At 38.6% G+C, this 14399-nt stretch overlaps 1 protein-coding gene across 2 annotated transcripts in view; it reads left to right on the top strand.

The window, feature by feature from the left end:
- LOC116646874 (protein NPAT) overlaps positions 1–14399 on the top strand; it is a 58318-nt gene that overhangs the window by 22725 nt on the left and 21194 nt on the right. For both annotated transcript variants that reach the window (XM_032427854.1, XM_032427853.1), the window contains exons 4-8: positions 1465–1537; positions 3697–3737; positions 4564–4809; positions 5757–5838; positions 14041–14128. In XM_032427854.1, the coding sequence (XP_032283745.1) occupies positions 1465–1537; positions 3697–3737; positions 4564–4809; positions 5757–5838; positions 14041–14128 (530 nt within the window). The remainder of the gene's footprint in view (positions 1–1464; positions 1538–3696; positions 3738–4563; positions 4810–5756; positions 5839–14040; positions 14129–14399) is intronic.

Below are 14399 nucleotides of genomic sequence, written 5' to 3'. Positions count from 1 at the left end.
AGCCAAAAGAAAACTTGTCTCAGTTATGATGAGATATGTTTTACTGGGAGATACCTAATCAGTTTGCATTTATATTGATTAATAAATCAGTGGCAAAAATCTGAAAGCTAGAGAATATAACAAGAAAATAATTTTCTTAAAAAATAAAACTCAAGTCTAAGTGTCTAAACTGATGAACATGTTCTGTGTGTTATAGAATTTCAAGTCAATATTTTAATTTTAAGGTCTTGGTAGTCTAAATCTCGACACAGGAACCAGTCATAAAATTCTGGTTTATATTAACCAGAATATAAAATAATACTTGCCTAAGTTAATATTTTAGGGGGAAAGTTAAAATTGTTTGTTTTATTCTCCAATACTGATTATTTTTGTAATTCACAACATTAACAAAAGAATTACCATAAAATAATAACATTGAAAAAAAGGAAAGATGCTTATTTATTACTTTGGGTATTTGTCTCTAGGCAGCTTTGTGCTGAATGCTTTCCTTTGTTTTATTTCAGTCCTTAAAAAAACCCAGTTACAGGTGTTGATTGTTCAGATAATTTTTAAATATCAGAAAACAGAATTAGAGAAGCCATATAACTTTTTCCAAGATCACAGCACTAGAAAAAAATGTAATAGGCCTAAATATTCTTACAGGAATATTTAGAGTGTGAATAACTTCAGAAACAATATGCTATTGGACTACAAAGGTTTAATCCCATTTTTATGTTGGGTAGCTTTCTCTGGTTTGAGTTTTTTTATAAGTATATAGTAAAGATTTTAAATATCCTAGAAGTTTCCCATCACTGTGGGCTTTTAGAGCATATTCTAAAAAAAAAAAATTAATCCGTCCTCAGGAATTTTACCTGTAACTTAAGTATAGTAACTGGTGGGGCTTTTATTAAGGGGTTGCTGAGTGATCGCAGTGATTTGGACATAAAAACATTGGTTGTAGAAAAATAATTTCCATAGTCACAGGAGTTTGTGTAACCTTTATGATATTTATTATAAATCAGATTATTTTAATTAACATTCAAATGTAATATGATGTCAAATAGAAAGGATTTAAAATAGTTTGCCCTTTTGAGGGACACCTGACTGGCTCAGTCGGTGGAGCATGTGACTCTTGATCTTAGGTTGTAAGTTCGAACCCCATGTTGGATGTAGAGATTACTTAAATCTTTAAAAAAAAAAGTCTTTTTTTAATGCAAAGAAGATAAAAAATTGATCTGTAAAAGCTTCAGAGGCTTTACAAATTCCCATTTCCACTCATATTGCATCTGATACTCAATGGCTTAAGAAAAGAAGGCAGTCTCGTTTATAGCTTTGTAGGTCATTTTACAAAATAGGTTTATTTCTTAGTTTGTGACATATGTCAGCAGCTTAGAGGAAAGTTTGTTTTCCTTGTTCACTTTGTGTCTAAAGTGATGAATTTTCTTTGACTGTATTTATTAAGAAACTTTTCCTTTTATGCTCTAGAAACATCAAATGATGTCCCAGCAATTATGTCATCTCTATGGAAGAAGTTAGACCATACACTTTCTCAGATCAGGTAATAAAAAGCCTGTATAGTAAGTTTATCAGAACATGCGTGATCATTTTGGAATGCAAACACATGTAGGAAGCTGTTCAGTTTTAAATCTTCTTAAGACCCACACAGTGCATTTCTGTGATACTGATCTAATTTTAAATTTACTCTAGAGATTATTGATGTTCATTTGTTTTTTATTGGAATAATTTGACATAAAATGCATACTTCAGTAAAATGTTTAGAAATAAGGAAATTGAGATTTATAGATATTTAATAACATTCCCATGTTCCCATAGCAAGTTAGAGGCAGATCTCTGGCTAGAATACAAATCTAATGCCAGTCTTGTGTGAATTCCCTTACATAGTTGCATCTTGGTTACTCATGCAAAGAATTGATGTGTTGAATTCATGCCTCATTGGTTCTTGCCCTATAAAGAAACAAACTTGAATAATAATGCTACTTCTGGGATCTTCTAATTTTAGAATTTCCTCATGGTAGCAGTGTCTGCCTTTTACCTAGGTCATGTCATGGCCTTGGATGCCAGCCCTTATTGGTATCAGTTATAACATCTCTTATTTAACTTTAGAATCTAGTATGAAAACTGAGTTTTTTACCCTTTCTCCTAGAGCTACAGGTGAATACCCAACATAAATTCAGCAGGGTCTTGGGGTCCCTGAGTGGCTCAGTCGGTTGAGCATCCAACTCTTGGTTTTGGCTCAGGTCATGATCTCATGGTTGTGAGACTGAGCCCCATGTGGGGCTCTGCGCTCAGCAGGGAATCTGCTTGGAATTCTCCTTCCCTCTGCCCTTCTGCTCCTGCTCCCTTTCTCTCTCTCTGTAAAATAAATAAATCTGTAAAAAAAAAAAAAAAAACACCTCAGCAGGGGCTCCATTCCTTCCTCAGTTTAAACCCTGAAGTGGCTCCAAATGCTTTCTATCTAACTTTGTACCACATCTCATTTGACAGTCTTACCTTTTTTCCCCCATTTCAACTCATTTCCTCTCTTTCAAATAATCTTTCAAAAACATTCACAATTTGGGGCACCTGTGACTCAGTCAGTTAAGCATCCAGCTCTTGATTTCTGCTCAGGTTCTGATCTCAGGGTCTTGGGATTGAGCCCCGCATCAGCCTCCCGCCTCAGCAGGGAGTCTATTTGAGATTCTCTCCCTCTGCCTCTCCCCCTGCTCACACGGTGTCTCTCTCTAAATAAATAAATTCTAAAAATCTTTTTTTAAAAAAGACATTCACAATTTAACACCTATAAATATTTATGTTACTGAGATGTCTTATTGACAAGGTACTACATAAAAATAAAAGGCTCTTAGCCAGGTATTCTCCAGGGTGGTTTGTGTGTTATTAACAATGCTTATTCAGGGACCCGTGGGTGGCTCACTTGGTTAAGCGTATGCCTTTGGCTCAGGTCATGATCTCAGGGTCCTGGGATCGAGCCCCCACGTCAGACTCTTTCTGCTCAGTGGGAAGTCTGCTGCTCCCTCTCACTCTCCCTTTCTCTTTCCCCCCTCTCTCTTTCTCTCTCAAATAAATAATCTTTTAAAAAAATGCTTAATCAGTTTAGTAAGTTTTGTTGCTCTTGTTGGTAGAGACTTACTTAACAGATTTCCCAGGAAGATAGCAGTATCCATGATTGGGTAACCATAATAAAAGAAGAATCACCTTATATTGTGAATTATATGTTTACTTTTTTCTCTTGTTAAAGGCTGGATAAAATAGTTTATAGTCATAAATTTGATAAAATCAGGATGTCCTTTGAAGTTAACTTTGGGATTCTGGAGTATTTATGGAGTCCTTTGCGAAATCAGAATCTCTCTGGGAAGGTATCTCTAGTGGTAAGGGTAATTATGCACAACTTTCTTAAATATATAGACTTCCTAAAGTCAAGTCAAATTCTTGATGGGATGTCAGAGTTCTCTAATGCATACTGCACTGGATAGAAGCTTGATGATTAAAATCATATGTGCATGAGTGTGCTTACCTGCTACTCTTCTAAAGCAAGTAAGATTTGGTCACCCCCTCAAAAAAAATGTGCTTGTCTTTTTTGTCTGAGAGAGATCTATTGCCTTTTAATTCAGTTTACTTCAGGTCTGACTGTTAATAAATTAGAATGTATCTTGGCAGCAGAAATTTTTTCATGTCTAACTATTTTGTTTTATTTTTTAGGAGCATGCAAAGTTCCCCAGGCTTTGTTGCTAATCAGAGAGGTTGGTATTCAACTTTAAACTATAAATAATGTTCAGAATTACTTCATACTCATACTATCAGATGAACATTTTCATTAACAGTACATTTGTGCTAAGTATTTATTTTGTTTAAACTACTGCTCTTCTAAGTACAGTTATTATAATAGGAAATATTTTCATTTATTGTAGAAATAAACATTTGAAATACTCCCTATTTTTTCTCAGTGGCTCTCATGTATTCACATCTTTTTAATTCTCACTTCAAAGGTTTGTAGAGGTATTATCAGTATGAATTGTTACAGAAGAAATATACTCGTAGATTTATGCAGTTTGTGTGTACCGATGACCCTTGAACCACACTGCTTTGAACTGTATGGGTCCACTTATTCACAGATTTTTTTCTAAATACAGTACAGGAGTGTAAATGTATTTTCGTTTCCTGTGGCTTTCTTAATAACATTTTGTTTTCTCTAGGTTGCTTTATTGTAAGAATACAGTATAACATACAAAATATGTGTTAATCAACTACTGGTTATTGGCACAGCTTCTAGTCAACATTAGGCTATTAGTTAGGTTTTTGGGGAGTCCTAAGTTACAGTTGGATTTTCAACTGTACAGAGGGTCGGTGCTCCTAACCCCTGTGCTGTATAAGGGTCAGCTGTACTCACTTCAGTTTGTTTCATAGGGAATTACCACATAATCTCAACATAAATTTAGTTGATACTTTCAAGGGCTCTTTTTTAATCTGTAGATTTCACATGTCAAATAGTAGGACATGTATCATGTAGACTTGTTAAAATTGCCAGAGTACTCCAACAGTTTACTTTTAAATGCTCATGTGTTTCAGTCCGAACAAGAAGTGGAATTGCAGAAATCAAACGACAGAGAAGGCTTGCCGCTCAAGCAGCGCCCGTCAGTTCAGACTTGCTGACTTTAGCGTATCTTTCAGGACAGTGTACTCCTCCTCCTCCTCCTCCTCCCCCTCCTCCCCCAGCAGCTACACAGGTTATGAGGCCGGCTGGCCAGATTTCAGCTCCTTTGAGATCAAATTTTATAGTGGTCAGCCATTCACAGCCACAAGACGCTGCTGCCGGTAAGTTTAAATTTTCTTCTCTGAAATTTTGTACCTGTATAAATAGATGATACGCTGCACTTTTATACGCGTTTTATAAAATTACACCAAAAAAAAAAAAAGACGAGAGGCTGGAAGTAGAATACACTTTGGGTAGGTTTGCCTTAAAGTAAACATATTACTACACTTATGAGACATTTTAATCTAGGATTATTTCTATTCTAACTGAAGGATAGAAAAGACTCTTGTTATATTTGATTTTAAAAGTAATACACATTACATTTGACCATCTCCTTATCTTTGTTCATGACAGTCTGTTCTACAGTGAGGAATGTTCTTCCAGTACACCTCCATTTCTGCATGTTACGAATCCTTCATATTTCTGTGAATCTGAGAGCTAGGCATAAACTTAAGAGACCATCTGGTATATCTTGTTGTATACTTGAAACTATTGAAAACGCATGATAGTAAGGGGCAAAAACTAGTTAATAACAGAGTTGGAATAAAAATTCAGGTCTCAGCTATCTCACTTCTTAGACCAATCTTCTTTCTCTTCTGTGCAGCTAAAATTTATCACCATCCGTTACATCCTCCCTCATTTCCATCTTTTCTCCAGGCTCGTTTACACTGCTGGGTAAAAACGCTTAGTATTAAAAAAAAAAAAAAGAAAAAACGGTATACACACACTATAGTGTACACTTAATTTATATTTCCTACACTTCCTCTGTTCTGCCATGTTTTTGGTTGAGACTCTACTATACTTAATACTGTATTATAAAGCCTTAAATTGTAGTATATATTACTCATCTTAATGTATTTTACAGTGCCTTGCAAATAGTAAAGCATTCAGTGTATGCTGAGTTTAATATAAAATAATAATCATTATGTAATGCTACTTATTCCATTAATTCAAGCTTAGAAAACTATTCCATGTCCTTAACATGATGCTTTGTTTTCTTTATATACAGGTGGAGAGGCTTTAAATATCATTCCTGGTCCTCAGGAAAAGAAAACTCAGACCACAGTAATGTCTCCTGCTAGACGCAAAAGGTAAATGCTTTTTGAACAGACAAGTTTCCAGTAACCACTAAAATTAAAGAATTACACCACCATGTTTATATTATGAATAAAATAACAAGAATGGATTCGGTTCCTGGGACTATTTATTATTATACCCCTTCTAAAATGCTTTTTTTCTCACATTCACATTACTACACTTTAAATCTGTAGTAGTACATAAAAATATGTCTTAAAATTGGTGGTATCAAGAGGACAAAAGATGGCGGAGGAAAAGGAGACCCTGTTCCAACCGATCCTCTGAATTGAGCTGGATATCTACCAGACCGCTCTGAACACCCATGAAATCAGCCTGAGATGTAAGAAGACCTATCTGGATCTCTACAAACAGAATATCGCAGGCAGTTAGTTTCAACGTATGAAGTGGGGAGCCGTGATTCCACAGGCACGTATCAGAAGATAAACTGGAAGGGGGAGGTAGCCATCGGGATCCTGCACTGCCAGTGGGTGAAAGCCTCTCGCACTAGGGACGGGGCACAGATTCACAGACCAGTAGCAGTGGGGAAAAGACTTCAGGGCAGCCCCCTGAACTGAAACCTGAAGCGGCAGGGCCGCACATGTGAACTGGGTGCAGCTGGTGGTTTTAGAAGCACAAAGGGCAGAGATGTGCCCCAACCTAGAACCAAGGACTGGGAGTGCTGCTGAGGGGCACACAACCCAGGACACCGCAGTTTATAGCAGCACAGACAGAAACGGAGATAGTGTGGCCTGGAGAACTCACTGAAGAACAGACTGCGATCTCTGTTCTGAGGTAGAGGGTTGGAAATGGTCACTGCTGCTCTGACTCTTGAGAAGAGACGCAGAAAGCTGCCAGGTAAAGCCGCCAGAGAACAAAAGCCCCAAAAACTGGTTTTCACTGAGCCCATCCCCTGCCATAGGGGGCAGGGCAACTTTGCCCAGTGTTGCCTGAGTAACAGCGCGGCAGGCCTCTCCCCCAGAAGACAGGCTGGGAGAACAAGAGGCTGACAACCCTAAGGTCCCTACAAAACAGGTGCATCTTGCTTGGGTTGTGGTCAATAATTTGGACTCTACATTCCCTCAACCACCCCTCAACAGAATGACTAGGAGGAGGAACCCCCAAAATAGGAAAGAATCAGAGACTGTGACTTCTGCCACAGGTTTACAAATGGATACAGATATAATCAAGATGTCGGAAATGGACTTCACGGTAACAATTATGAAGATGATAGCTAGAATGGAGAAATCGATTAATGGGAACATAGAGTCTCTAAGGGCAGAAATGAAAGCTAAACTGGCAGAACTTAAAAATGCTATCAATGATATCCAATCTAATCTAGGTACTCTAACAGCTAGGGTAAGTGAGGCAGAAGAACGAATTAGTGATCTAGAAAACAAATTGATAGAAAAGAAGGAAAAAGAGGAGGCCTGGGAAAAACAGCTAAAAATCCATGGAAACAGAATTAGAGAAATAAGTGACTCCATGAAACGTTCCAATGTCAGAATTGTTGGGATCCCTGAGGGGGTGGAGAGAGAGAGGACGAGAAGATATAGCTGAGCAAATTATAGCTGAGAACTTCCCTAATCTGGGGAATGAAACAAACATTCATGTTCTAGAGGCAGAGAGGACCCCTCCCAAGATCAAGGAAAACAAACCAACGCCCCAGCATGTAATAGTGAAACTTGCAAATCTTAGAACCAAGGAAGCCATCTTAAGGGCAGTTAGGGGGAAGAGATTCCTTACGTACAGAGGGAGGAACTTCAGAATAACATCAGACCTATCCACAGAGACCTGGCAAGCCAGAAAGGCCTGGCAAGACATTCAGGGTACTAAATGAGAAGAACATGCAGTGAAGAATACTTTATCCGGCAAAGCTGCCATTTAGAATGGATGGAGAGATGCAGAGCTTCCAAGACCAGCAGAAACTGAAAGAATATGTGACCACTAAGCTGGCCCTGCAAGAAATTTTAAAGGGGCTCTATAAAAGCAGAAAGACCCCAACAGTGATATAGAACAGGAATTTACAGAGACAATACATAGAAATAAGGACTTCACAGGCAACATGATGACAATATATTCATATCTTTCAATAATCACTCTCAGCGTGAATGGCCTAAATGCTCCCATAAAACGGCACAGGGTTACAGATTGAATAAAAAGACAGGACCCATCCATATGATGTCTACAAAAGACTCATTTTGAACCTAAAGATACATCCAGACTGAAAGTGAAGGGATGGAGATCCATCTTCCATGTCAACGGACCTCAAAAGAAAGCTGGAGTAGCAATTCTCATATCAGACAAATTAGATTTTAAGCTAAAGACTGTAGTTAGAGACAGAGAAGGACCCTATCATTCTTAAAGGGTCTAGCCAACCAGAAGATGTAACAATTGTAAATATCTACCCTCCCAACATGGGAGCAGCCAACTAAATAAGCCAACTGTTAACCAAAGTAAAGAGTCATATTGATAATAATACGTTAATTGTAGAAGACCTCAATACTCCACTCTCAGCAATGGACAGATCATCTAAGCAGAAAATCAACAAAGAAACAAGAGCTTTGAATGACACACTGGGCCAGATGGACCTCATAGATATTTACAGAACATTCCACCCTAAAACAACAGAACACTCCCTCTTGAGTGCACATGGATCTCAGCTGATACCAAAAGATTGAGATTGTTCCCTACATATTCTCAGACCATAATGCTTTAAAACTGGAACTCAATCACAAGAATAAATTTGGCAGGAATTCAAACACTTGGAAGCTAAAGACCACTCTGCTTAAGAATGTTTGGGTCATTGGGGAGGGTATGTACTATGGTGAGCACTATGAATTGTGTAAGACTGATGAATCATAGACCTGTACCCCTGAAACAAATAATATATGTTAATTAAAAATTTAAAAAAAAAAATGGGTCAACCAGGAAATCAAAGAAGAACTTAATTCATGGAAACCAATGAGAACGAAAACACATCAGTTCAAAATCTATGGGATACTGCAAAGGCGGTCCTAAGGGGGAAATACGTAGCCATCCAAGCCTCGCTCAAAAAAATAGAAAAATCCCGAATTCACCAACTAACTTTACACCTTAAAGAACTGGAGAAAAAGCAACAAACAATGCCTAAGCCATACATTAGAAGAGAAATAATTAAGGTCAGAGCAGAGATCAATGAATTAGAAACCAGAAACACAGTAGATCAGATCAATGAAACTAGAAGCTGGTTCTTTGAAAGAATTAGTAAGATCGATAAACCACTGGCCAGACTTTCCCCAAAAGAAAAGAGAAAGGACCCAAATTAATAAAATTATGAATGAAGGGGGGAGATCATGACTAGCACTAAGGAAATAGAAACAATTATTAGAAATTATTATCAACAACTATATGCCAGTAAATTGAGCAACCTGGAAGAAATGGATGCCTTCCTGGAAACCTATATACTCCAAAGACTGAAACAGGAAGAAACTGACAACCTAAATAGGCCAGTAATGAGATTGAAGCAGTGATCAAAAACCTGCCAAAACAAGAGTCTAGGGCCTAATGGATTCCCTGGGGAATTCTACCAAACATTCAAAGAAGAAATAATACCTATTCTCCCGAAGCCATTTCAAACAATAGAAACAGAAGGAAAGCTTCCAGACTCATTCTATGAGGCCAGCATTACCTTAATCCCCAAACCAGGTAAAGACCCCATGTAAAAGAATTTCAGACCGATAGCCCTGATGAATATGGATTCCAAAATTCTCAACAAAATCCTAGTTAATAGGATCCAACAATACATGAAAAGAATCATCCACCACGACCAAGTGGGATTTATCCCCAGGATGCAAGGGTGGTGCAGCATTCGCAAATCAATCAGTGCGATAGAACGCATTAATAAGACGAGAGAGAAGAACCATATGGTCCTCTCAATTGATGCAGAAAAAGCATTTGACAAAATACAACATCCTTTCCTGATTAAAACTCTTCAGAGTATAGGAATAGAGGGAACATTCCTCAAGTTCATAAAATCCATCTTTGAAAAATCCACAGTGAATATCATCCTCAATGGGGAAAAGCTGAGAGCCTTTCCCTTAAGATCAGGAACACAACAAGGATGCCCACTCTAGCCACTGTTGTTCAACATAGTACTAGAAGTCCTAGCAACAGCAATAAGACAACAAAAAGAAATAAAAGGTATACAAATTGGCAAAGAAGAAGTCAAACTCTCTCTTTGCAGATGACATGATACTTTATGTGGAAAACCCAAAAGACTCCACCCCCAAATTACTAGAACTCATACAGCAAATCAGTAATGTGGCAGGATACAAAATCAGTGCACAGAAATCAGTTGCTTTCTTAGACATTAACAACACAACTGTGGAAGGAGAAATTAGAGAAACAATTCCATTTACAATAGAACCAAAAACCATAAGATACTTCGGAATAAAGCTAACCAAAGAAGTAAAGGATCTATATTCTAGGAACTACAGACCACTCATGAAAGAAATTGAAGAAGACACAAATACATGGAAAAACATTCCATGCTCATGGATGGGAAGAATAAACACTGTTAAAATGTCTATGCTGCCCAGAGCAATCTATACCTTCAATGCCATCCCGATCAAAATTCCAATGACGTTTTTCAAAGTGCTGGAACAAACAGTCCTAAAATTTGTATGGAATCGGAAAAGACCCTGAATCGCCAAGGAAATGTTGAAAAAGAAAAAGCTGGGGGCATCACATTGCCCGATTTCAAGCTCTATTACAAAGCTGTAATCACCAAGACAGCATGGTACTGGCACAAAAACAGACATATAGACCAATGGAACAGAATGGAGAGCCCAGATACGGACCCTCAACTCTATGGTTAAATAATCTTCGACAAAGCAGGAAAAAACATGCAATGGAAAAAAGACAGTCTCTTCAATGAATGGTGCTGGGAAAATTGGACAGCTATATACAGAGGAATGAAATCCGACCATTCTCTATAACACCCTACACAAAGATAAAATCAGAATGGATGAAAGACCTCAATGTGAGACAGGAATCCATCAAAATCCTAGAGGAGAACATAAGCAGTAACCTCTTCGACATTGGCCACAGCAACTTCTTTCAAGATACATCTCCAAAGGCACACAAAAGCAAAAATGAACTTTTGGGACTTCCATCAAGACAAAATGCTTCTGCACAGCAAAGGAAACAGTCAACAAAACAGGCAACCCACGGAATGGGAGAAGATATTTGCAAATGACACTACAAAGGGCTGATATCCAAGATCTGTAAAGAACTTCTCAAACTCAACACCCAAAAAAACAAGTAAGTCAAAAAATGGGCAGAAGACATGAACAGACACTTTCCCAAAGAAGACATACAAATGGCTAACAGACAAATATTCAACATCATTAACCATCAGGGAAATTCAAATCAAAACCACATTGAGATACCACCTTACACCAGTTAGAATGGCAAAAATTGACAAGGCAAGAAACAACAAATGTTGGAGAGGTTGTGGAGAAAGGGGAACCTCTTACACTGTTGGTGGGAATGCAAGTTGGTACAGCCACTTTGGAAAACTGTGGAGGTGCCTCAAAAAATTAAAAATAGAACTACCCTATGACTCAGCAATTGCCCTACTGGGTATTTACCCCAAAGACACAGTAGTAGTGAAAAGAAGGGCCATATGCACCCCAATGTTCATAGCAGAAATGTCCACAATAGCCAAACTGTGGAAAGAGCCGAGATGCCCTTCAACAGACGAATGGATAAAGAAGACGTCCATATATACAATGGAATATTACTCAGCCATCAGAAAGGATGAATACCGAACTTTTACATCAACATGGATGGGACTGGAGGAGATTATGCTAAGTGAAATAAGTCAAGTATCATATGGTTTCACTTATTTGTGGAACATAAGGAATAGCATGGAGGACATTAGGAGAAGGAAGGGAAAAGTGAAGGGGGGGAATCGGGGAGACAAACCATGAGAGACTGTGGACTCTGAGAAACAAACTGAGGGTTTTGTGGGGGGGGGATTGGGTGAGCCTGGTGAGGGGTATTAAGGAGGGCATGTACTGCATGGAGCACTGGGTGTTATTGGAGAACAGTGAATCATGGAACACTACATCAAAAACTAATGATGTACTGTGTGGGGACTAACAACATAATAAAATTAAATTTAAAAATATTGGTGGTAAAAAAAGAATATATTGGTGGTATCTCAGATTTTTTTAAATAAGTGTTTTTTAGGGCGCCTGGATGGCTCAGGTGGTTGAGCATCTGCCTTCGGCTCAGGTCATGATCTCGAGGTCCTGGGATCGAGCCCCACGTCAGGCTCCCAGCTCACTGGGGAGCCTTCTTCTCCCTTTCCCACTCCCCCTGCTTGTGCTCTCTCTCTCTGTCCCTCAAATGAATAAATCAATCAATTTTTTAAATAAATAGGAATAATACTAGCATGTCCACAAACATATATTTCAAGTCTTAAAGTCAGAAATTTTTTCAGGGAGTCTTTGAGACCAAAGTTCTTTCTGCCTTATCCTGTGTGTCTTTGTTTGAAGGATATTTCAGAAAAGAGAGATAATAGTTTTTAAATACTACTTCTAATTTCTTAACTGCCATGCCATGGATATTTTTGTTAGTTTTTACTGTTGGTTGTCTCTCATTCAAGGCTGACCTCAGCCTCCTTTATTGTTTTAATAATAAAACAACTATGACAGTATCTAACATTTATAGAAACCTTGGCCTTCTTATAAAGTCTCTACACAGGGGCACCTGGATGGCTTAGTCGATTAAGCGTCTGACTCTTGATTTCAGCTCAGGTAGTGATCTCAGGGTCATGATGTCGAGCCCCACGTTGGGCTCAATGCTGGGTGTGGACCCTGCTTAAGATTCTCACAACTGAGTGAAATAAGTTAACCAGAGAAGGACAATTTTCATAAGATGTCACTTTTATGTGGAATTTAAGAAACAAAACAGGATCGTAGGGGAAGGGAGGGAAAAATAAGACAAAATCAGAGACGGAGACAAATCGTAAGACTCTTTTTTTTTTTTTTTTTTTTTTTTGAAGATTTTATTTATTTGACAGAGAGAGACACAGCGAGAGAGGGAACACAAGCAGGGGGAGTGGGAGAGGGAGAAGCAGACTTCCCGCTGAGCAGGGAGCCCGATGTGGGGCTCGATCCCAGGACCCTGGGATCATGACCTGAGCCGAAGGCAGACGCTTAACGACTGAGCCACCCAGGCGCCCCTCGTAAGAGACTCTTAATCCTAGGAAACAAACTGAGGGTTGCTGGAGAGGAGATAGGAGGGGGGGATGGGGTAACTGGGTGATGGGCGTGAAGGAGGGCATGTGGTGTAATGAGCACTGGATGTTATATAAGACTGATGAATCACTGAACTCTACATCTGAAACTAATAATATACTATATGTTAATTAAATTTATATTTTAAAAAATTGCCAAGAAAGATATTAAGAATTATAATAAACTGCAAAAAGAAAAAAAAGATTCTCTCCTCTCTTGGCCCTCTCCTCACACCCCAGCTTGTGTGCACGGTCTCAAAAAAAAAAAAAAAGATAAAAATTAAAATTAAAAAAAAAAATAGTTGTTACACGTACTTCATCTTATTCGGTCCTTTCTTTTTTTAAAGATTTTATTTATTTATTTGACAGAGGGAACACAAGCAGGGGGAGTGGGAGAGGGAGAAGCAGGCCTCCCGCTGAGCAGGGAGCCCAATGCGGTGCTCCATCCCAGGACCCTGGGATCATGACCTGAGCCGTAGGCAGACGCTTAACGACTGAGCCACCCAGGCGCCCCTTATTCGGTTCTTTCATAAACCCAATAATGCAGTTGATCTTACCCCGTTATAAAGTAGGTCAAATAGTCAGAACTGGGAGCAGGGAGCCAGCTTCTCCCTCTGCTTGCCGCTCCCCCCTGCTTGTGCTTACGCGCACGCGCGCGCTCGCTCTCTCTGTCAAATAAATAAACCTTAAAAATAAAACAAATAGAACTTACCTTGCTACAGACCACATAGTAGTTGGTAAAGCTGGACCTCAGAGTCATTTCTTACTAATGCGGGTGTAGTAATGGTTTTCTACTCTTGCCCTTTGTTGCTACCACAGAGAGGGAAAATACCTGTTCTTCCATGACCTTAAGATTTATATATCTATATGTAATTATCATTGAATCTGTTTTTCATACTAGTTAAAAGACAAGCTTTAAAATGTGTTTCAGTGAATCTCAAAGGAAAAGTAACACTTTGTCTGGGCCTCATTCAACGATACGGAATTTCCAGGATCCAAATGCATTTGCAGTAGAAAAAGTAAGTGACCTTACCAAGCTTTGCAGTTTGAGATATTCCTGAGTTTTAAAATAGTGATATTTACATGCATGTGTGTGTGTGTGTGTGTGTGTGTGTGTGTATGTGTTACAGTATTTCTATAAAAATTCAGGGTAATTTCCTTGGGATAGAGCGTAGTAAAGTGTATGAGTAGGAGACAGTCCATTTAGAATAGATAGCGTGTGCGAGTGCACCAGGTAAGAAGCCAGTGCTATGTTTAGGGAACAATAAATACATTGTGGGTGCTGGATTA

Source organism: Phoca vitulina, unplaced genomic scaffold, assembly GCF_004348235.1.
Source record: "Phoca vitulina isolate PV1807 unplaced genomic scaffold, GSC_HSeal_1.0 scaffold38, whole genome shotgun sequence".
Lineage (NCBI taxonomy): Eukaryota > Metazoa > Chordata > Mammalia > Carnivora > Phocidae > Phoca > Phoca vitulina.
This window is presented reverse-complemented; position numbering and strand designations above follow the sequence as displayed.